Source organism: Pecten maximus, chromosome 13 (genome assembly GCF_902652985.1).
Source record: "Pecten maximus chromosome 13, xPecMax1.1, whole genome shotgun sequence".
Classification (NCBI taxonomy): domain Eukaryota; kingdom Metazoa; phylum Mollusca; class Bivalvia; order Pectinida; family Pectinidae; genus Pecten; species Pecten maximus.
Genome location: NC_047027.1, coordinates 33,505,026 through 33,531,158, shown reverse-complemented (window position 1 = coordinate 33,531,158; position 26,133 = coordinate 33,505,026). Strand labels below are relative to the sequence as shown.

Genomic DNA, 26,133 nt, shown 5'->3' with positions numbered 1-26,133 from the left:
AAAATAAAAACACGGAATGTCAGGTAATGGCTTGGTTTGGTTTGGTTTATCTTTTTAACGTCCTATTAACAGCTAAGGTCATTTAAGGACGGCCTCCCGTGTGTGCGACATGCATGCGTGTGGGGAGTGCGTATGTGTGTTTTGGGAGGCTGCGGTATGTTCGTGTTAAGTCTCCTTGTGATAGGCCGGAACCTTTGCCGATTTATAGTGCTACCTCACTGAAGCATACTGCCGAAGACACCAAGCAGGACACCCCACCCGGCCACATCATACTGACAACGGGCGAACCAGTCGTCCCACTCCTTGTATGCTGAGCGCTAATGAAACCTAGAGATTGAATCGCTACTTTTTTAAGGATGAGGTATTTTTTAAAAGGATATTTTTATTTCCAACTGAAACGGCTTGACAACAAATAATCTAAAAAAATTCCGACCAATCGTTTAAACGGCTTCGTTTTGTTTTCTCGTAAAGTCTGCAGTTCGATCTTAAACGGCTTTGCCGAAAAAAAAATCTTACTTATTCGACATTCTCTTTAACGTCATCATCTGATATTTTTCATTTAGGAAAAAAAAAAAAACGAAAAAAAGAGAAAAGGGAGCTTTTTACATCTATATATATATATATACATATGCGAAAATAGACTTTTTATAATTTTTTTCCTCTCCTGTTTTTAAATCAAATATCAATTGTCTATGAATAAATTCACATGAAATCGTATCGTATTAAATCTCGTAAGGGTTGATCGCCTACATGGACAATATATACGTCTTATTTGTGTATACACACAATCATACTTAATATATATTGTTACATGCGTAATAAAGAATAGATATGTGTGTGTATCCAGTAGTGGAATGGGGTCTCTAAAACGACTATCAAGGACCTAACCCGCTGAAGTAAGGTATGTATCTATTCGATAAGGTTGTGTGAACTTAAAGAGCATGTAGAGAAATCATATCTATACGTAACCGAGGAGGAGCCCAAGCATTTTCAGTTTGGGCTGTCGGTATTCTGTTCTCTGTAGGGTTGGGGCCTGAGGAAGATTTTACGTAACAATACATTCTTTTAGTATTTTAAATGAAATGACTATTATCGTGGTACACCTGTATACAGTCTGACTAAAATAACATTAATATCATCGTGGTACACCTGTACACAGTCTGTCTAAAATAACATTAATATCATCGTGGTACACCTGTACACAGTCTGACTAAAATAACATTAATATCATCGTGGTACACCTGTACACAGTCTGTCTAAAATAACATTAATATCATCGTGGTACACCTGTACACAGTCTGTCTAAAATAACATTAATATCATCGTGGTACACCTGTACACAGTCTGTCTAAATTAACATTAATATCATCGTGGTACACCTGTACACAGTCTGTCTAAATTAACATTAATATCATCGTGGTACACCTGTACACAGTCTGTCTAAAATAACATTAATATCATCGTGGTACACCTGTACACAGTCTGTCTAAATTAACATTAATATCATCGTGGTACACCTGTACACAGTCTGTCTAAAATAACATTAATATCATCGTGGTACACCTGTACACAGTCTGTCTAAAATAACATTAATATCATCGTGGTACACCTGTACACAGTCTGTCTAAAATAACATTAATATCATCGTGGTACACCTGTACACAGTCTGACTAAAATAACATTAATATCATCGTGGTACACCTGTACACAGTCTGTCTAAAATAACATTAATATCATCGTGGTACACCTGTACACAGTCTGTCTAAATTAACATTAATATCATCGTGGTACACCTGTACACAGTCTGTCTAAAATAACATTAATATCATCGTGGTACACCTGTACACAGTCTGTCTAAAATAACATTAATATCATCGTGGTACACCTGTACACAGTCTGACTAAAATAACATTAATATCATCGTGGTACACCTGTACACAGTCTGTCTAAAATAACATTAATATCATCGTGGTACACCTGTACACAGTCTGTCTAAAATAACATTAATATCATCGTGGTACACCTGTACACGGTCTGTCTAAAATAACATTAATATCATCGTGGTACACCTGTACACGGTCTGACTAAAATAACATTAATATCATCGTGGTACATCTGTATACAGTCTGACTAAAATAACATTAAAATTACTATCATCGTGGTACATCTGTATATAGTCTGTCTAAAATGATATTAGAATTACTATCATCGTGGTACACCTGTATACAGTCTGACTAAAATAACATTAAAATTACTATCATCGTGGTACACCTGTATATAGTTTGTCTAAAATAACATTAAATGACTATCAGCCATCAGCCGTGGATTTATTTACAGTGTATAAAATACTGTCGTCGATGACTTATTTTCTATTATACAAATGGTTATTGACTATTCACGTGTATATTATTTATCGTACATTTAGTTTCACTTTTTTTTCTAAGGATGTATGTACAATACGGTTCTTACAGGGATACCTACTGACAGGACTGGCTAATTTACTATTAACGTAACGGGCCACGACGAAGAAAACTACCATTTTATCAAATTGTCAGCCATGACTATGTACCCGTTAAAAAGAATGTCCGTTGTTTTACGACAGGAATCTTAACAGGGGTGGGTCATTTGTTCTGGGGTTAATGTCGTCTAAGATCTATACCGGGTTTTTGTTTGTTTGTTACGTTGACTGTTGTACACTGTATATGTATTTGTCAATGATATACCTTTGATGAGGTCAGCATGGTGTTTTATGAACCTGTTAGAATACTATAACACCATATTGACTGAAATCATTTACATTATTTATTACCAGTATTTAGATTACTGTCTCAGATTAAATACACAATAATCAATAAATGTGTTTTGTTTTTCACAACAGATTACAAACGATTAAAAACCCCGTAACAAATAAAATGTCTCTCAGAATATAAAAAAAATTAATTACGAAGACAAATCTATCTTCATATTTCGCCATCTTGATGTTGCTGATACATTAGATATAAGAATATTGTGTTTGTTGTACTCCGGAATCATATTATCCGATGTTTTAAATTTAGAAACGCGTTGATATGCTACATGTGACAATCTTTTATCCAATCAAAGGGAAAATATTAACAAATGTTATACACACATATATATATATATATATATATTTTTATTATACAGTTACAAGAATATGTACTGATGTTCCTTGAGACACCATGTCTTGTCCTGACCCCCCAAGCGTTGCCAATGGTTACATCTCCTCCCAGAGTGCCAGCTCCGTGACCTACGCGTGTAACGACGAGTTTGGCCTGTCCGGGTACGACACCGTTCTCTGTAGTGCTGGAGCCTGGGGAACCCTGCCGTACTGCTACACACAATGGAACAGGAATAATAACAACTACATCAAAACGGCCACGCTATCCTCTATACCCGAGAATTTGTCAGAAGGTAATCAGGGAGCTCATTATCTTTAAAGGGCAGGGAAATAATCAACAGCATTAAAAAGTCTGTAGTGAATACGTCTAGATCATGTACATTGTAGTACTGTTTTACTGGTTGAATTTATGCTTACTCAAGTAACTAGAAAATTACAAGTTTTAATATTTTTTTTATTATTTTATTTATCATTTCCATTGCACTAGCGACATCCACAGTATATAGTCTATCAGAGTAGGTTTTTACCAGATAATCTCCGTGGATGACATGTTTTTCATTCAGTGTTCCTTTGAAATGAGTATAGAAAAGAATAGTATATGGCACTGTTGAACCTATCTAGTTGATAATTGTACCCAGCAGAATACCGTTACGATTTACAGAGATTCCGGATTACATCGTCTACGTTGTGGCTGGGTCCGTAGGAGCTTTCGTGCTAGCTCTTCTAGCGGGTCTGTTACTTTGCTGGCTTCATCAGATCGGGTAAGTTCTGAGGATGTAGGAGGCTTCACGCTACGTCAGATCGGGTAAGTTCTGGGACTGTTGGAGGCTTCAGGCTACGTCAGATCAGGTAAGTTCTGAGGATGTAGGAGGCTGCAGGCTTCATAAGATCAGGTAAGTTCTGGGAATGTGCGAGGCTTCAAGCTTCATCAAATCAGGAAAGTTCTGGGAATGTAGGAGTCTTCAGGCTTCATCAAATCAGGTAAGTTCTGAGGCTGGAGGAGGCTTCAGGCTTCATCAGATCAGGTAAGTTCTGGGACTGTTGGAGGCTTCAGGCTTCATCAGATCGGGTAAGCTTTGGGGATGTAGGAGGCTTCAAGCTTCATCAGATCAGGTAAGTTCTGAGGCTGGAGGAGGTTTCAGGCGTCATCAGATTAGGTAAGTTCTGAGGCTGGAGGAGGCTTCAGGCTTCATCAGATCGGGTAAGCTTTGGGAATGTAGGAGGCTTCAGGCTTCATCAGATCAGGTAAGTTCTAGGAATGTAGGAGGCTTCAGGCTTCATCAGATCGGGTAAGTTCTGGGGATGTAGGAGGCTTCAAGCTTCATCAGATCAGGAAAATTCTAGGGATGTTGGAGGCTTCAAGCTTCATCAGATCAGGTAAGTTCTGGGAATGAAGGAGGCTTCAAGCTTCATCAGACCAAGGAGGCTTCAAGCTTCATCAGATCAGGTAAGTTTTGGGAATGAAGGAGGCTTCAGGCGTCATCAGACCAGGTAAGTTCTGGGGCTGTAGGAGGCTTCAAGCTTCATCAGATCAGGTAAGTGCTGGGGATGTAGGAGGCTTCAAGCTTTATCAGATCAGGTAAGTTCTGGGACTGTAGGAGGTTTCAGGCTTCATCAGATCGGGTAAGTTCTGGGAATGTAGGAGGCTTTAAGCTTCATCAGATCGGGTAAGTTCTGAGGCTGGAGGAGGCTTCAGGCTTGATCACATCGGGTAAGTTCTGGGGATGTAGGAGTCTTCAGGCTTCATCAGATCGGGTAAGTTCTGGGGATGTAGGAGTCTTCAGGCTTCATCAGATCGGGTAAGTTCTGGGGATGTAGGAGGCTTCAGGCTTCATCAGATCAGGTAAGTTCTGAGGCTGGAGGAGGCTTCAGGCTTCATCAGATCGGGTAAGTTCTGGGAATGTAGGAGGCTTTAAGCTTCATCAGATCGGGTAAGTTCTGAGGCTGGAGGAGGCTTCAGGCTTCATTAGATCGGGTAAGTTCTGGGGATGTAGGAGGCTTCAGGCTTCATCAGATCAGGTAAGTTCTGGGAATGTAGGAGGCTTCAAGCTTCATCAGATCAGTAAGTTCTGGGGATGTAGGAGGCTTCAGGCTTCATCAGATCGGGTAAGCTTTGGGAATGTAGGAGGCTTCAGGCTTCATCAGATCAGGTAAGTTCTGAGGCTGTAGGAGGCTTCAGGCTTCATCAGATCGGGTAAGTTCTGGGACTGTAGGAGGCTTCAAGCTTCATCAGATCAGGTAAGTTCTGAGGGTGTGGGAGGCTTCAGGCTTCATCAGATCAGGTAAGTTCTGAGGATGTAGGAGGCTTCAGGCTTCATCAGATCAGGTAAGTTCTGGGACTGTAGGAGGCTTCAAGCTTCATTCGGCTGGCCTGTCAGTGTGCTGACTGCATCAGATCGGGTAGGTTTTGGGACTGAAGGAGTCTTCGCTGTGCTGGTCTGTCACTTTGTCGACTCCATCTGATCCGGTAAGTTTTGGGACTGTAGGAATCCTCGCTGTGTTGACTCCCTTTGATCCGGTTAGTTTTGGAGTGGTTCCATATAATTTATTTTGTATACCTTCAGGTGTTATGACGGCCCGGCGGTGGGATTCGGAGGGAGTTATATCTATACTGATCGCCGATGTTGTTACTTCGGGGACCTCAACATAAAAGGCTGCAACTTCAAATGTGGTTTATGTAGACGGCGCTGTTGTCGCTACGTGAGAAAGGTACCGCGATATTGTCAAAACGATGGTGTCTGATTTTATTGTTTGTGTATCTCTCTTGTTTCTTTATTTTCTTGTTTTTATTTTATACTTTCATCCAGTACCAGTAAATGTAGAATATAACTAGGTAGCGTCTCGTGAATGTTACTAAAACTTAATTTTACCAAGATATTTGTATGGCGGGTGTCGTCGATGAAGCAGAAGACGTTTACTCTACCGAAACACATGGTCTTATTCTCCTTGTGCTTATTGAAAGGTCTCTGTACAAATCTAAATATTTGTTGGTTTTTGCCATTATTATTTTTTTTTTTTTTTTGATTTTGAGATAGAATTATAGTTTTCTCTGATTTTTTAAAAAATTGTTTCATTACATTAATGCTTAATTTCTGTTATGTAGAAATCGCATGGAAAAGTACACCTTCAAACAATGCCAACACCAGAAGAAATTGCTCTACAGAAATGGTTGATGAAAAAGAAGAAGAAGCGAAAATTCCGCCCGGTACCGTGTTGTTTACGCGCCGGAAGATGTCTTCTCGACTGTCTACTCTGCTGTTGTCGCTGGAAACGAAAAAAGGCTAAGCTGGTCAAAGAGGCGGCTTTGGCCGAGGAGGTAATTCATGTTATACTGGGCTGTCAGGAATTATAATGGCGTAGGTTGGTTGATTAGGATGTTTATCGATAAGGTGTAAAAGTTTTTGACGATATATCTTTTATGGGAAGCTGTTCCAGATATCGGTTATCATATATAAGTTTCCTTGCCAACAATGGTGTTTCCGTGTGTTTTCTGGTGTTCTCTGCTTAATTAGCGAGGGATAGACGGAATATCGAGATAGCTTAATCTTTGTTACGAGATAACGAAGTCGTAATTACGAGATAACGAAGCCGTAATTACCACATAGCTAAGTCGTAATTACGAGATAACTAAGTCGTTATCACGAGATAACAAACTTGTAATTACGAGATAACTAAGTCGTTATTACAAGATAACTAAGTCATAATTACGAGAAACTAAGTCATAAATACGAGATACTAAGTCGTAATTACGAGATAACTAAGTCATAATTACCACATAGCTAAGTCGTAATTACGATGTAATACGTCGTTATTACGAGATAACTAAGTCGTTATTACGAGATACTAAGTCGTTATTACGAGATAACTAAGTCATAATTACCACATAGCTAAGTCGTAACTACGAGATAACTAAGTCGTAATTACGACATAACTAAGTCGTAATTACGAGATAACTAAGTCGTAATTACGAGATAACTAAGTCATAAATACGAGATAACTAAGTCATAATAACGAGATACTAAGTCGTAATTACGGTATAACTAAGTCGTCAGTACGAGATAACTAAGTCGTAATTACGAGATAACTAAGTCGAAATTACGAGATAACTAAGTCTTAATTACGAGATAACTAAGTCATAATTACGAGGTAACTAAGTCATAAATACGAGATACTAAGTCGTAATTACGAGATAACTAAGTCATAATTACGAGATAACTAAGTCATAATAACGAGGTAACTAAGTCATAAATACGAGATACTAAGTCGTAATTACGAGATAACTAAGTCATAATTACGAGGTAACTAAGTCGTAATTACGAGGTAACTAAGTCATAAATACGAGATACTAAGTTGTAATTACGAGATAACTAAGTCATAATTACCACATAGCTCAGTCGTAATTACGATGTAATAAGTCGTTATTACGAGATAACTAAGTCGTAATAACGAGATAACTAAGTCATAATTACGAGATAACTATGTCATAAATACGAGATAACTAAGTCGTTATTACGAGATAACAAAAGTCGTAATTACGAGATAACTGAGTTGCAATTACGAGATATCTAAGTCGCTATTACAAGATAACTAAGTCATAATTACGAGATAACTAAGTCGTAATTACAAGATAACTAAGTCTTAATTACGAGATAACTAAGTCATAATTACGAGATAACTAAGTCGTAATTACGAGATAACTAAGTCTTAATTACGAGATAACTAAGTCTTAATTACGAGATAACTAAGTCGTACTTACGAGATAACTAAGTCGTAATTACGAGATAACTAAGTCGTACTTACGAGATAACTAAGTCGTAATTACGGGATAACGAAGGCGTTATTACGAGATAACTAAGTCGTAATTACGAGGTAACTAAGTCATAAATACGAGATACTAAGTCGTAATTACGAGATAACTAAGTCGTAATTACGATATAACTAAGTCGTGATTACGAGATAACTAAGTCGTAATTACGAGATAAGTAAGTCGTAATTACGAGATAACTAAGTCGTACTTACGAGATAACTAAGTCTTAATTACGAGATAACTAAGTCGTGATTACGAGATAACTAAGTCGTAATTACGAGATAAGTAAGTCGTAATTACGAGATAAGTAAGTCGTAATTACGAGATAACTAAGTCGTAATTACGATATAACTAAGTCATAAATACGAGATACTAAGTCGTAATTACGAGATAACTAAGTCGTAATTACGGGATAACTAAGTCGTAATTACGGGATAACGAAGGCGTTATTACGAGATAACTAAGTCGTAATTACGAGAAACTAAGTCATAAATACGAGATACTAAGTCATGATTACAAGATAACTGAGCCGTAATAACGACATAACTAAGTCATGATTACAAGATAACTAAGCCGTAATTTCGAGATAACTAAGTCGTTATTACGAGATAACTTAATCGTAATTACGAGATAATTAAGTCATAATTACGAGATAACTATGTCATAATTACGAGATAACTAAGTCGTACTTACGAGATATCTAAGTCGTAATTACGAGATAACTAAGTCGTAATTACGATATAACTAAGTCGTAATTACGAGATAACTAAGTCGTAATTACGAGATAACTTAATCGTAATTACGAGATAACTAAGTCGTAATTACGAGATAACTTAATCGTAATTACGAGATAACTTAAGTCGTAATTACGAGATAACTAAGTCGTAATTCGAGATAACTAAGTCGTAATTACGACATCAATTTCTTCTCCTGACACTTAACAGCTTTAATATTACTACGTGATATCATGCATCAAAATAAAAGTTTAATTTCTACAACATGACAACTCGGATTATCATACAATCAATATAATTCTATTCAAATTTTAGGAAAAAATGATGAACATCGCTGCAGCTCCAGAGACAAAGGTATGTCCTTGTTATAATCAACTCAATTAAACTCAATTTATTGACAGTAGGTCACATATACGGATTCACCTCACTTATTAAATTAACTCGTGACTCGGATTGTTCGTAAGTTATTGATGGGTTAGTGTACTGAGTGTGTTTTGATGTTTACTGTTTTGATTGTCTGGTACTTTACCTAAATGTCACAATTGTTTCAAATGACAGTCTCTATCGGAACATGATTTAGAAATCACCTTATCAAAAGTCTATAATTATATGAGTTATGTGCAACGACTTACTGTAAACATGGACATTTACACAATGGGAAAATTTACGCTTATTACGTCTTTTTGATCATCATCATCATCATCAAAAATCAAATTGATTATGAAACATTGTATATGTGATTATATACCCTCGCAATGAGGTGTGATATTTAAATCTGACGACAAATCTCATTATTATAAATCTTATATATCTTATACTGAATTTCTTCTGTTTATTAAGATGCATTTTTCAAACCTTTCCGGATTGTTTTGAAAACGTTTGAATAAGTACACAAGACTGTCAATATCAGCGTCACCAAACAAAAATCAAAATACCACAGCGTATACTGTTATACCAATCAATTAATAACTATGAGCTTTTTGTGTGATTAAGTTGTTCTGTTAACATGGACAGCTCGTTACTATAAATAAACATTGCGCTAAATGATGACTGCGCCAATAGAACTTGCTATAAAAATGTATAGCAAATAAAATTGGTGCGCCTATTCGACACTGTGCTAATCTGTTAAAATGTTGGCAGTCCGCGGAAAGAGTGCGCCAAAATGTGTACACTTACAGTATTTCGAATTAAGAACGACTCTATATTTACGAATAAGAAAAGTTTTGTTTTGCATTCAGGAGGAAGATACGACCATCATTAACGTTCAGACAGTGGAGGAAGAGCCAGAACCAGGAAAGGTTGGTTGTTTTCTGATGGGAAAGGGCATTGGAGGGTGGATCCGTGGTAGTATTGCTGTCCCGTGTGTTTGATATTCATCTGAGGAGTTTTATTCTGCAGTAAGCAATGCATCTGATAATGTAAGATGTACTGTTAGCAAATACATTTAAATCGTTACTAATATCTACTACGGAATTAGTTAATGGGAACTGAAACAAGTAAAGAGCTTAACATTTACTATTCTGTAATCACCATCTGGTACAATCTAATTAAAATCTAGATGGTCATTCTCACTACGTTACATGAACATCTAACAACATCCCAGTAGGGGTCACGTCGGGGTGACCTTTTGGATTAGCCAATCAAATGGCTACTTCCAGATTCTTGGAAGTGAATTTTATATGTCCGAATAAGCATTACAAGAGTACATAGCTGGCATTATCTGTCAATTTGTTTCAAGTCATTTCGTCCCAGAAAGCATATTTCTACATGTATATACAAACTGTGCCGAAATGGTTTTCTCTAGATGCAAGTTGTGACGAAATGGTTTGCTTCGATGACATCGACAAATTGACATTTCGCCCTGAAAGTGAAATACACACTAATCCAAAAGGTCACCCCGACGTGACCCCTATTGGGATGTTGTTAGATGTTCATGTAACGTAGTGAGAATGACAATCTAGATTTCAATTAGATTGCATCTAGTACCAAGTAACACAACATGTCATCATCACTGACTAGTTCTGGAAGGACAAAACAGCTGATAGTCTCCCCTGTGTATTGTTTAACGTCCTCCCAACAGCTGATGGTCTCCCCTGTGTATTGTTTAACGTCCTACCAACAGCTGAAGACATTTAAGGACGGCCTCCCCTGTGTATTGTTTAACGTCCTAACAACAGCTGAAGACATTTAAGGACGGTCTCCCCTGTGAATTGTTTAACGTCCTAACAACAGCTGAAGACATTTAAGGACGGCCTCCTATGTGTATTGTTTAACGTCCTACCAACAGCTGAAGACATTTAAGGACGGCCTCCTATGTGTATTGTTTAACGTCCTACCAACAGCTGAAGACATTTAAAGACGGCCTCCTATGTGTATTGTTTAACGTCCTACCAACAGCTGAAGACATTTAAGGACGGCCTCCTATGTGTATTGTTTAACGTCCTACCACCTACTGAAGACATTTAAGGACGGCCTCCCTTGTGAATTGTTTAACGTCCTACCAACAGCTGAAGACATTTAAGGACGGCCTCCTATGTGTATTGTTTAACGTCCTACCACCTACTGAAGACATTTAAGGACGGCCTGCGCTGTGTCTTTTAATGTCCTATAACCTACTGAAGACATTTAAGTACGGCCTCCCTTATGAATTGTTTAACGTCCTACCAACTACTGAAGACATTTAAGGACGGCCTCCCCTGCGTATTGTTTAACATCTTACCAACTACTGAAGACATGTAAGGACGGCCTCCTATGTGTATTGTTTAACGTCCTACCAACAGCTGAAGACATTTAAGGACGGCCTCCTATGTGTATTGTTTAACGTCCTACCACCTACTGAAGACATTTAAGGACGGCCTCCCTTGTGAATTGTTTAACGTCCTACCAACAGCTGAAGACATTTAAGGACGGCCTCCTATGTGTATTGTTTAACGTCCTACCACCTACTGAAGACATTTAAGGACGGCCTCCCTTGTGAATTGTTTAACGTCCTACCAACAACTGAAGACATTTAAGGACGGCCTCCCCTGTGTATTGTTTAACGTCCTACCACCTACTGAAGATATTTGAGGACGGCCTGCGCTGTGTCTTTTAATGTCCTATAACCTACTGAAGACATTTAAGTACGGCCTCCCTTGTGAATTGTTTAACGTCCTACCAACTACTGAAGACATTTAAGGACGGCCTCCCCTGCGTATTGTTTAACAGGTCCTATCACCTACTGAGGACATTTAAGGACGGCCTCCTATGTGTATTGTTTAACGGTCCTATCACCTACTGAGGACATTTAAAGACGGCCTCCTATGTGTATTGTTTAACGTCCTATCACCTACTGAAGACATTTAAGGACGGCCTCCCCTGTGTCTTTTGTATAATCCTTTACATATTATGTTCGATAAAATGTAATCCAAACTTAAGTAAAATGATATTATTAAGTAGTAATGTGTGACATGGAATACTCTTTTGTCGTTTAAAAGGAAGCGAAACCGGAAAAGAAGACAGAGCCCTTCCCGCCGCCTGCAATGGAGATACAGGCACCAACTAAGGTAGGTACAAGTTATTTCGTGTACAATGTTTTATGTGTACACTTTGATTGGCACAAGTTTATTTTTATATTTCCTCAATGGTGGACTTTGCCCAACATCAACGACAATTTCTGGCTAACAAGTCAGAGATAAATTTGTCTCAAATTTGCCAGTGTTTGAATAAATCGTCCATTTTACTTTTTAAAAGGAACCGAAAAAGAAACCTGAGCCCCCGCTTCCACCTTTAATGGCCATACGTGAACCCCCACCGAAACCTAAAAAGACGGAGGAAACCCCAGAACCGCAAAAGGTACGTGCTATCTATGGTACAATGGAGTTTTGCTGTTTAACCTTCCATCCAGCATAACGAGCGTTTACGAATCATAGCATGCCTTTCGGTTCAAACAGTTTATACAGGTACGTAACGTTCGTTGAATTCAATATTGAAAATAATGAAATTTATTTTATATTTATTGAAATTAACGGTCGTTTTACCTCCCTATCGAGATTTTGACATTTCTGGTAACAAATTCTGAGAGTTTGGTCATATCACATGTTCTCTTAATGCTCTTAACGTCACTGACAAGTCCAAGAAGGACGGAACAACTCGCTTGTTTAGAGGAACAAGGACGTATCTCCAACATGGAGTGCATAGAAGTAAAGGGCCATATCTCAAATTTATCCATTTTTAGATTTTAATAAATTACAACTACGAGTGAGATTTTCTTATATAACCTGTACATTATATCAATTGAAATGGTCTAGTTCTGTTAAAATACTGTGTGATTTAAAAGAATTGGATAATTTTCATTGATATAAAGAACATATTCTATAAGAAAAGCTCTGTCGGAATTGTAATTTATCAAAATCTAAAAATTGATAAATTTGAGATACGGCCCTTTACTTATATGCACTCCATGTTGGAGATACGTCCTTGTTCCTCTAAACAATCGAACTGTATGATGTCATTTAACTCATTTTTGCAATACTGTACCCATCTCTCAATTTGATTTTCATGTTATCAATACCTAATTTGTCGTTAGTAGAATCCTTTGAATTGTATGGTGCAGTAAAATTATTTGTGCTATACAGTGCAGTAAAGTTGTTTTAGATATATGGTGCAGTGCGGTTGTCTGATCTGTATGGTGCAGGAGAGTGAACAATATCTCTTGCGCTGTGTGGTACAGTAAACCTATTTGAGCTGTATGGTACAGTAAACTAATTTGAGATGTATGGTACAGTATAGTAATTTGAGATGTATGGTACAGTAAACTAATTTGAGATGTATGGTACAGTATAGTAATTTGAGATGTATGGTACAGTATACTAATTTGAGATGTATGGTACAGTATAGTAATTTGAGATGTATGGTACAGTATAGTAATTTGAGATGTATGGTACAGTATACTAATTTGAGATGTATGGTACAGTATACTAATTTGAGATGTATGGTACAGTATAGTAATTTGAGATGTATGGTACAGTATACTAATTTGAGATGTATGGTACAGTATACTAATTTGAGATGTATGGTACAGTATAGTAATTTGAGATGTATGGTACAGTATACTAATTTGAGATGTATGATACAGTATAGTAATTTGAGATGTATGGTACAGTATAGTAATTTGAGATGTATGGTCCATATACTAATTTGAGATGTATGGTACAGTATAGTAATTTGAGATGTATGGTACAGTATAGTAATTTGAGATGTATGGTACAGTATAGTAATTTGAGATGTATGGTCCATATAGTAATTTGAGATGTATGGTCCATATACTAATTTGAGATGTATGGTACAGTAAACTAATTTGAGATGTATGGTACAGTATACTAATTTGAGATGTATGGTACAGTATACTAATTTGAGATGTATGGTACAGTATAGTAATTTGAGATGTATGGTACAGTAAACTAATTTGAGATGTATGGTACAGTAAACTAATTTGAGATGTATGGTACAGTAAACTAATTTGAGATGTATGGTACAGTATAGTAATTTGAGATGTATGGTACAGTATAGTAATTTGAGATGTATGGTACAGTATAGTAATTTGAGATGTATGGTACAGTATAGTAATTTGAGATGTATGGTACAGTAAACTAATTTGAGATGTATGGTACAGTATAGTAATTTGAGATGTATGGTACAGTATAGTAATTTGAGATGTATGGTAAACTAATTTGAGATGTATGGTACTGTAAACTAATTTGAGATGTATGGTACAGTATAGTAATTTGAGATGTATGTTACAGTATAGTAATTTGAGATGTATGGTACAGTATAGTAATTTGAGATGTATGGTACAGTATAGTAATTTGAGATGTATGGTACAGTAAACTAATTTGAGATGTATGGTACAGTATAGTAATTTGAGATGTATGGTAAACTAATTTGAGATGTATGGTACAGTAAACTAATTTGAGATGTATGGTACAGTAAACTAATTTGAGATGTATGGTACAGTATAGTAATTTGAGATGTATGGTACAGTATAGTAATTTGAGATGTATGGTACAGTAAACTAATTTGAGATGTATGGTACAGTAAACTAATTTGAGATGTATGGTACAGTATAGTAATTTGAGATGTATGGTACAGTATAGTAATTTGAGATGTATGGTACAGTATAGGAATTTGAGATGTATGGTACAGTATAGTAATTTGAGATGTATGGTACAGTATAGTAATTTGAGATGTATGGTACAGTAAACTAATTTGAGATGTATGGTACAGTATAGTAATTTGAGATGTATGGTACAGTATACTAATTTGAGATGTATGGTACAGTATAGTAATTTGAGATGTATGGTACAGTATAGTAATTTGAGATGTATGGTACAGTATAGTAATTTGAGATGTATGGTACAGTATACTAATTTGAGATGTATGGTACAGTATACTAATTTGAGATGTTTGGTAAACTAATTTGAGATGTATGGTACAGTAAACTAATTTGAGATGTATGGTATAGTAAACTAATTTGAGATGTATGGTACAGTAAACTAATTTGAGATGTATGGTACAGTATAGTAATTTGAGATGTATGGTACAGTAAACTAATTTGAGATGTATGGTACAGTATAGTAATTTGAGATGTATGGTACAGTATAGTAATTTGAGATGTATGGTACAGTATAGTAATTTGAGATGTATGGTACAGTAAACTAATTTGAGATGTATGGTACAGTATAGTAATTTGAGATGTATGGTACAGTATAGTAATTTGAGATGTATGGTACAGTATACTAATTTGAGATGTATGGTACAGTATAGTAATTTGAGATGTATGGTACAGTATAGTGATTTGAGATGTATGGTACAGTAAACTAATTTGAGATGTATGGTACAGTATAGTAATTTGAGATGTATGGTACAGTATAGTAATTTGAGATGTATGGTACAGTATAGTAATTTGAGATGTATGGTACAGTATAGTAATTTGAGATGTATGGTACAGTATAGTAATTTGAGATGTATGGTACAGTATAGTAATTTGAGATGTATGGTACAGTATACTAATTTGAGATGTATGGTACAGTATAGTAATTTGAGATGTATGGTAAACTAATTTGAGATGTATGGTACAGTAAACTAATTTGAGATGTATGGTACAGTAAACTAATTTGAGATGTATGGTACAGTATAGTAATTTGAGATGTATGGTACAGTAAACTAATTTGAGATGTATGGTACAGTATAGTAATTTGAGATGTATGGTACAGTATACTAATTTGAGATGTATGGTACAGTATAGTAATTTGAGATGTATGGTACAGTATAGTAATTTGAGATGTATGGTACAGTAAACTAATTTGAGATGTATGGTAACTAATTTGAGATGTATGGTACAGTATAGTAATTTGAGATGTATGGTACAGTAAACTAATTTGAGATGTATGGTAGAGTAAACTAATTTGAGATGTATGGTACAGTATAGTAATTTGAGATGTATGGTACAGTATACTAATTTGAGATGTATGGTACAGTATACTAATTTGAGATGTATGGTGTAGTGTTTCGTTCACTTAGGGATTGATTGTCAATTCAATCCTGATATTTACGTTAAACAAATAAAAAAAAACCGCCGCCAGATTGCAAAATTCGGTCGCAACGGTGTGACGTAAGTGCGTCACTTTGTAACATTGTTATACTTATCGTGCATGTGTGTACAGTAGTGGACAGCAGACAGTCAGCTATTCTCGTCGCCAAGGTAACACAAAATATAGTCCCATACACGTTTTGATTATTAAGATGTTGATATACATAAATACGATATGTTCAAGGTAAACTATTCATTTATAACAAATATTTATGATATTTTATAATAAAAACTTAAATTTAAAATGCAGTGTTTACAGTATAGTATGTATGTGATTTGGTCACTCGAGACACAGGGACTCGGTTAAAAAATGAGCACAAGGTTAACGTGACCACAACAGTGGAATATCGCATCATTAAATAACAGTGTGTATATACTCTCTCGATTTTGTAGGTTTTATGATTTGAATGAATGCTGGATTTTTAGTCTTGCGATTTTTAGCTCTCTGGACGGAGTCCAGGAGAGGTTACGCAGTCATTCTCATGTTTTTGCCGGAAGTAGAATTATTAAAATTTTGTGGACAGAGGATATCAGAAACAGTGGGACTGTCAGAATGGATTTCAAGACACATGATTGGGGTCGACACGAACTAGATTTGACAAGAAATTTGAGTTGTTAAATGTTTTCATTTTCGAGTAATCGTCAATTTACGGTGTCATTTTGGACATACTCGGTGTCACAGGGACATGCCGAACGTTGTTCCTATATCAACCCACTGTAATGTGTATATAGTAATGTGCTGCAACACACGTATCCCTGTGCCGCTGCAAAACTTTGCTGCTATGCGTGTTACTTTATACACATTATGTCGTCTGCTACAGTGTACAGAGTGTCTCGCGAGGTATACGTATATTTAACGCAGTTGCGTTCCGCTCGTTTATTTTTGGACTCGTGCCGGAAAATTGTAACATCCGGTTACGTAAGATACCCGTGCTGCTGTGGGGTCAATCACTTTTCGTCCGGGTGTCGGCGGGGTGGGTGGTGTTGACTTTTAATCTGTGAAATTAATTAGATTACCGTCGCCCGTCCTTTCCTGGGTTTCATGTTGATTTGTCTGCTGGATATTATTTGCCACTATCGTACATGTATTTTTATTTTCACGTGTAGTATTTTGATGTATTTTCGATGTATAGAACTTTGTTTAATTTGAGTCTCGTGTGCCGGTGTCGTGTCGGAGGTCGGGTTGTTGCTTGGAGGAATGTTTCCATTTTGAGGGCACTCGCGGAGTGGCTAGAGAATGTTTCCGCCACTCGGACTGTTTCTATACCGGTAAGGCGAGGGATGGTTGTTGGAAACCTCGTTAGTAGATACGGGAGAAAAGACGGTGGTTAGCAAATGTTGTATTCTGACCGGACATGCCACGTGCTTGAGACTCGGGGTAAACTACATTTATTTCATTTATATGGTTAGTTGTGATTAAACGATGGTTGGCATATGTTTTAGGCTAGACGTATATAATTGTGAATTCCTCACTGTGCCTCCCGGGTATTATTTTGGTACTTTGTTATTTTTACACATGTTAATAACTTGTTGAACTTTATATGACGAGTCTATTTTCCTTCTCACCAGTTTACTAAATATTGTCTATTACTTGAAAATTCATTTGTATTTGGAATCTGCAAGCGACAGCGGCAGTCGAACCCTGGGCAAAAACTTGGTAGCAGTCCGACACACGTGGCACCCCTGCGGTACACGTGCTGCGCGTTACATATACGTCCCTGGCAAACACTGATATGAAACATTACTATGTATTCTTAGTATTTCCAATTGTTTATGAATGGATTTTGACAAAATCTGTCCATTTGTTATAAAATATCCATAGTGTCTTCTCATAATATTAACTTAATTTCTTGAAAGCAAGGACTTCCCTGCATTGTTAATTTCCGTGTGACGCCCTTTTTTGGAATTATGTAGCGAATAAAATCAAATTAAAATAATAAATTATGAATTATGATTATGCACATCGGAAAACAGTAAAAATATTATGAGATGAAAGACGAAACAATTCTCTATAAGAGTACAAAATTTCATTTAAAACGATCAATACACAAAGTCAGGAAAATTCATTGAAAAAGTTGAAAGTACAAAGAATATATAGCAAAATTTAAAAAAATTGAAAGACTAAAATTGGCACGTAACTGTATATACAAACAAGCTGGATTTCAAATCAACGTCCAGAGAGCTACGTGGCCCTTGGCCTCTTGTTTATAGATGTCATATGTTACTCAAAATTTAACGCCGAACCCCTGCGACCGTATGTGATGCAGTCTGATATAGACGGGATATTCAGAGCTCGAGAAAAAGTGTAGCAATGTGGATTTTAGTCGGAAGTTAGCTGGTGATGTACATGATGTTCTTGAAATATTGGATTTCATTGTCGCACTGGCGTTTTGGGATGTAAATTCTGATGATAGTAAATATAATTTCAACCGGTTGACGGTAGGAATTAGGATGTAATTATTTTCTCTTCGGTATGAGGTACGCCAATAGGTGGCGTTACTGGTATTTGCACGTGCAAATCGGGCAAGGTATAGCCTATACGTGTCATTCAGGAGACACAGGTATACCAGATCACACGAAAATTTTAAACTTTTAAGGGTAATTTTCATATGGTGTATTATAATACAGTATAGGTTAGGTTAGGGTAGGAGTTGTGTGTGTGATATATGTTATTTTGTAATAATTTAATTTTGTATGAAACACGCATTTTCATTGGCTGAAATAATTTTGTTATACCTCCATAACAAAATTTTTGACGTTGCGAAATGTAACGTCATTTTTGATTGACTGATGACGTTGCGTAATAATTTATCACAGAAAAGAGTTCGCCAAAGAAAGTGAAATATCTTGGTGTGTATAAGACGAAATTAAATTATAAGAATTAACATAAATTATTTTTTCTGTTATACAGTCAAAACATAAAAAACTGGAGTGTACTCTCTTCATAAACCGCTTCGCGGTTTATTTAGAGTACACTCCAGTTTTTTCTGTTATGACTGTATAACAGAAAAAATAATTTATGTTAATCCTTAAATACATGTATTGTTATTTGACAATAAATTACTCAGTTAGTCAGTGGCTATATCGCTGGGAAATACAACTTTTGTGTTTGTGTTCTTTATCCTATTGGATAGTTTAGAAGAGAAGTAAAGAAACATTGATTTGAAAATTGGCGGTATTCGACGGCCGGAAACTTGTGTCCTCCATATGTTTAGATGGAGTCAAATTACGATAATAATGTGTCCCTGTGCTCGATATAGCATGCTGTTGCTACCAGTCTGTTTGTGTTGTTAGATAGTGTTAAGATTCAGGTTTATTTTCTGTGAACACTAAAATGGTATCGAGCATGGCATTCGAGATACAGCTAGGCCTACTGCGCTAGGCTACGTAGGTCATGAGTTCGGTGCTATCGGGAGTGTCAGTGTTCTGTCAAATCCTGTTTTCTAAACTGTCTGCATTAGGCCTATACTGACATTTTTATTAGCACATAAAGCGGCTCTTCCACTTGTGTTTATATACGTTTATAACAATGTTACACAATTCACAAAATGAAAGTGCATTCAAGTCTGAGGCGTTACAGAACTCGATCGCCATTGTAAAATCAGTGAATGTATTCTCAAGCCGGCAGGAAAGTGATTCGTCTCTCAGAACAGAAGCACGGGACCCAAAATCTTCACCGGGAAATGAAGTGATCCGAGTTTACTAGGTTCATTGAGGCGGAGCGAAGTGAAAATGTAAATATTATTCAGTTGATACGGATACCATTACTAATTTATATATAACTATATATTTTACTCCTCTTTACATGTCTGACATTCGTACAAAAACTGTTTAAAGGCAAATCATAATGAAAGATAATGTCTTCTACTATGTTGGTAATTGTATTATTAAGGAAAAGAAGAACTCTGAGCCTGTTGGAAAGCCACTGATGACCATAAAGATCCCTCCTAAACCTAAAAAGAAAAAGGCAAAAGCGCTTAAAGGCAAACAGGAAAAGGTAGGTTGTAGATAAGCTATTCCTTACATATAGTTTTAGAGTATATAATTTGAAAGCCCTCCTGGTATTGAAACAGGGGCCGCGGTGGCCGAGTGGTTAAGGTGTACCGACACTTTATCACTAGCCCTCCACCTCTGGGTTGCGAGTTCGAAACCTACGTGGGGCAGTTGCCAGGTACTGACCGTAGGCCGGTGGTTTTTCTCCGGATACTCCGGCTTTCCTCCACATCCAAAACCTGGCACGTCCTGGCTGTTATTAGGACGTTAAACAAAAACAAACAAACCAAAAGTATTGAAACAAGAACCCAATCGTGATTTTTTTTGTTTTGCTTTAAAGATTCAGGTATGTGGTCAAGTGCCCGACCACGTAGGGGTTTCTCCCGGGTTTTCCGGTTTCCTCTCATTAAAGCAATCCTTGCGGGCGTTCATCCGGGCCAACAAGAGTGATAAATATCTGTTGATATAATTTGTTTCACAATTTGTTATAAATGAATACAGTTTACAATTCAAAGATTGGTTAAAACTAAAAAAAATATATGCAGTTTTATACGTATATAAAAATTAAAAGAAAATTCTTGATGTGTACAAAAAAGTGTTAATGATCAAATAATTTGTGAATGAATGGAATTTGATAAATGAATGTATAGAGCTACATGCATGTGCGCAAATTCATGTTGTAAAATTGATAATTGTCATTGTTGTTTTCTGAAAAGAGAATATTTTTCTTAAATGTACCATTGCAAATAAACATTGCTATCAAAAATTCATTTTAATGTTTTACACACAGAAAAACGATATCACCAGCCCGTCCGACACAGGATTTATAGCCCTGGTCGAATCTACGGAAAATCCGTTCGGAAACAATGACATAACTCCATCTAAACGTGCAAGAGAATTCCAAAACCAAGCCAATGGTAAAGTCATCATGTCATCAAAAGCTGGAAAAGGAAACAAAGTGATGCCAGACCTATCTGTCGACTCGCCTCGACTTACGTACGAGAAAGCTGTTAAAACGAAAGTGGCCAAGGTAGGTGTCAATACCCGTTATATCGTACATATATTGTTATAAATGAAGTTTATTTCGCAGGAACGGTATCTAATAGAGTGAACATGAGTTATGGAATGTACACGACTTTTAGATTGGTAGCTTATTTTTCTCCCGAATGATCGCATTTTGAACATGGAACAAGACCAAATATTACTTGATATTATACAACTGAGGTATGGTTTAAGTTTTATATTTCCGTATTTGTTTAAACAGTGGGGTGATATGAATGATGACGATTTATGGAAGACACAGCCACAGCAGAAGTTATTCTCGCCTGAAGCTCCGATAAAAACGGTACGTACGGGAATAAAAAAAACCTTTGGTTATGAACAAATGTGATACAAAGAACATCTAGTGATATTCCACGAGCCTTATTCTCATATTCTGACGAGATCTCCATGTGTAGATATCCTCCACCTCACGAGATCTCCATGTGTAGATATTCTCATCAAGAGATCTCCCATGTGTTGATATCCTCACCTCACGAGATCTCAATGTGTAGATATCCCCACCTCACGAGATCTCCATGTGTAGATATTCTCACCTCACGAGATATCCATGTGTTGATATCCCCACCTCACGAGATCTCCATGTGCAGATATACTTACCTCACGAGATATACATGTGTTGATATCCCCACCTCACGAGATCTCCATGTGTTGATATCCTCACCTCACGAGATCTCCATGTGTAGATATCCCCACCTCACGAGATCTCCATGTGTTGATATCATCAAACCCACGAGATCTCAATGGCTTGATATCCTCCACCCTACGAGATTTCCATGTGACGATATCCACCTCACGAGATCTCCATGTGTAGATATCCTCACCTCACGAGATCTCCCATGTGTTGATATCCTCACCTTACGAGATCTCCATGTGTAGATATCCTCACCTCACGAGATCTCCATGTGTAGATATCCTCACCTCACGAGATCTCCATGTGTAGATATTCTCACCTCACGAGATATCCATGTGTTGATATCCCCACCTCACGAAATATCCATGTGTAGATATCCTCACCTCACGAGATCTCCATGTGTAGATATCCTCACCTCACGAGATCTCCATGTGTAGATATCCTCACCTCACGAGATCTCCATGTATAGATATTCTCACCTCACGAGATATCCATGTGTTGATATCCCCACCTCACGAAATATCCATGTGTAGATATCCTCACCTCACGAGATCTCCATGTGTAGATATCCTCACCTCACGATATATCCATGTGTAGATATCCTCACCTCACGAGATCTCCATGTGTAGATATCCTCACCTCACGAGATCTCCATGTGTAGATATTCTCATCTCACGAGATCTCCATGTGTAGATATCCTCACCTCACGAGATCTCCATGTGTAGACATCCTCCACCCCACGAGATCCTCATGTGTAGATATCCTCCAATCCAGGAGATCTCAATGTGTTGATATCTTCCATCTCACGAGATCTCCATGTGTAGATATCCCCACCTCACGAGATCTCCCATGTGTTGATATCCTCCACCTCACGACATCTCAATGTGTAGATATCCTCCAACCCACGAGATATACATGTGTAGATATCCCCACCTCACGAGATCCCCATATTTAGATATCCCCACCTCACGAGATCCCCATGTGTAGATATCCCCACCTCACGAGATCTCCATGTGTAGATATCCCCACCTCACGAGATCTCAATGTGTAGATATCCCCACCTCACGAGATCTCAATGTGTAGATATCCCCACCTCACGAGATCTCCATGTGTAGATATCCTCACCTCACGAGATCTCCATGTGCAGATATACTCACCTCACGAGATCTCCATGTGTAGATATCCTCACCTCACGAGATCTCCATGTGTAGATATCCTCACCTCACGAGATCTCCATGTGTAGATATCCCCACCTCACGAGATATCCATGTGTTGATATCCCCACCTCACGAAATATCCATGTGTAGATATCCTCACCTCACGAGATCTCCATGTGTAGATATTCTCACCTCACGAGATATCCATGTGTTGATATCCCCACCTCACGAAATCTCCATGTGTAGATATCCTCACCTCACGAGATATCCATGTGTTGATATCCCCACCTCACGAAATCTCCATGTGAAGATATCCTCACCTCACGAGATCTCCATGTGCAGATATACTTACCTCACGAGATATACATGTGTTGATATCCCCACCTCACGAGATCTCCATGTGTTGATATCATCAAACCCACGAGATCTCAATGGCTTGCTATCCTCCACCCTACGAGATTTCCATGTGAAGATATCCACCTCACTAGATCTCCATGTGTAGATATCCTCACCTCACGAGATCTCCATGTGTAGATATCCTCACCTCACGAGATCTACATGTGTAGATATTCTCACCTCACGAGATATCCATGTGTAGATATCCTCACCTCACGAGATATCCATGTGTAGATATTCTCACCTCACGAGATATCCATGTGTTGATATCCCCACCTCACGAAATCTCCATGTGTAGATATCCTCACCTCACGAGATCTCCATGTGCAGATATACTTACCTCACGAGATATCCATGTGTTGATATCCCCACCCCACGAGATCCTCATGTGTAGATATCCTCCAATCCAGGAGATCTCAATGTGTTGATATCTTCCATCTCACGAGATCGACATGTTTTCTAGAGGGGTAAATGTTGGTAAAACATATCCTTATAGATAATGAATGATCTGCAGTTTTACTCTTATTATACTTCGGACATTGTAAACACATAATGCTGCAAAATCAACTAGTATCGGTACCACTTCTGAATCAGAAATATGTCGTTCATTTAATATAATGCTTAGAGTAACGGCCATCCGTTAAGAAATAAATAAAAAATGAAAACAAGACAATGCTTTTCATTAAACACTATCGAAATAATTTGATAATTTATTATTTAAGACGAATTATTTCATGCCGTGGTGAAAGGCGAGAGCGATAGATCACTCTCGTAGATATCATTCCACGTTCCTACCCTATGACGTAAGATAAGTCTCACGTTGGAGTTGAGTAATTGAGATATATGTGTCAGGTGTGATAGCCGCAGTAGTATAAACTGTATCATCTGCAATGGTAGCATCCATTCCATAATATTTATATTTCCACTCAATTCAGACTCAAAGAAACCTACCACAGTTAACTCGAGTCATTTTTCAATGAACTATATCACGTCCGGCGTAGGAATACATTTGTCGAGCTTGGACTATATTTTTTTAATTCCTTTTCAAAAGTGATCATATTTATATGAAATAAATTCCTTTAAAACTAATATTTGTTTTAATTCGCTATTAAGTTTGTTCACGAAAGAAATCCTAAAAGTATTAACCATATGTAGACGAAGAGTGATGACGTACATTTTGGTAAGTTCTGTGGTAGACTTGCACAAGTCCCTATTTGTCAAAGACAAAATATTGTACAAAATATAAAAAAAATAAATAAATATAAGGATTGAATAAAGATATGTTGAGGTGTATGGGGGTATAAACCTCAATAGGTCTTGAGACAAATTGATCATGAACTGCTTTACAGTTCATAAAATTTGTCTCAAGACCTATTGAGGTTTATACCCCCATACACCTCAACATAACATTATTCAATCCTTAAATATATATTTGTTCAGACTGATTTCTACTTATCAATAAACATTATTATTATGAACTAAGTAGGAATTATCAATGAAATGCATTATTTTGAATTGTTGTTACAGAGGAAAACTGAACAAATGATTCCACTTGTAAGTTTCCTACAAATTAACGAGAAGCCAGAGAAAAAGAAGAAATCTCCAGTAAAGAAGAAGATGGACGATGATGAAGAGGAGTTCGGCTTGCCAAGTGCTGGCAAAAAAAGCACCAATGTTCGGCAATTTTAAAATCGGACTCAGTCGGTGTTATGATGAAAATAGATATTCTACCTTAACCTACACTCTCACCCCGTCCCCTCTTCGAATGAAGGGATATATGTACCTATTGCGATTTGTCTGGTTATTGTTGTTATTGTAACATCCCTTCCAGGCAATACGTGCTAAATCGTTGGGGATATCCCCCGTAATAATAAAGAAAGTTACTTTATAACATCACCATTGCGATCTTGCCCTGAAAGTCAAAGGTCAAATAAGTGTGAATGTAATAATTGTTATATGCATTTTTGTATTAGCTTCCAAAAATGAAGGAGAGTTGAATTCGTCATTTCTATTATTCTTTCACAGTCAGCCTTCAACAAAAGTAGCCAACCTACATATTGGCTAATGAGGAGAGATGTGTATTTGTATGTTTAGGTAACATTTATTTTGGAAACTTGAGTCGAGAAGAGGATTAAATTCTGGATGAAATAGCAAATGTATGATGTATTAAATATCACTCAAGCCTATCTATGTTCAGTCTATCTGGTTAGTTGCTTATCTCTCTTTAATGTCATATCCGGGCTTTTTTATAGACGGCTTATTTCCATGGGACCAAAATAGATACAATATTAAGTATAAAGTATTTAGAATAAAAATGTGCTATATGAGTATATATTTACATTTGCTCCGCATTTCCCCATTGACACAATGCTAAGAGGCAGTTGCCACCATATATGGATTGAATAGATTTTTTTTAATTTTCATTGCGGCTATGAATACCAGTAGCTAGCTACATATCCCGTGGCGTGCGGTAGCGAGCCTCGGAGGATATGTAGCTAGCTACTGGTATTCATAGCCGCAATGAAAATTAAAAAAATCTATTCAGTTCTTATATTTACATAACCTTGATTAAAAAACATTATAT

General features: G+C 37.1%; 1 protein-coding gene across 1 annotated transcript; it reads left to right on the top strand.

Annotated features, from left to right (window-relative positions):
- The first annotated feature begins 3,170 nt into the window (after positions 1–3,170).
- On the top strand, positions 3,171–25,549 carry LOC117340150 (lysine-specific demethylase phf2-like). The gene is made up of 12 exons (XM_033901916.1): positions 3,171–3,432; positions 3,801–3,900; positions 5,704–5,848; positions 6,243–6,455; positions 8,996–9,034; positions 9,919–9,978; positions 12,157–12,225; positions 12,413–12,514; positions 20,203–20,307; positions 21,094–21,333; positions 21,568–21,648; positions 25,077–25,549. Exons 1-12 carry the CDS (start codon positions 3,201–3,203, stop codon positions 25,236–25,238), a joined length of 1,548 nt encoding a protein of 515 aa, XP_033757807.1. The 5' UTR covers positions 3,171–3,200; the 3' UTR covers positions 25,239–25,549.
- Positions 25,550–26,133: the final 584 nt, after the last annotated feature.

What these genes read in the sequence shown, in the direction of transcription:
- LOC117340150 (XM_033901916.1), top strand. Translation starts at nt 3,201, where the DNA reads ATGTCTTGTCCTGACCCCCCAAGCGTTGCCAATGGTTACATCTCCTCC. An exon ending in CTGCAGCTCCAGAGACAAAG is followed by an intron (nt 9,035 to 9,918) that starts GTATGTCCTTGT and finishes TTTTGCATTCAG; the next exon opens with GAGGAAGATACGACCATCAT. An exon ending in TTAAAACGAAAGTGGCCAAG is followed by an intron (nt 21,334 to 21,567) that starts GTAGGTGTCAAT and finishes TTGTTTAAACAG; the next exon opens with TGGGGTGATATGAATGATGA.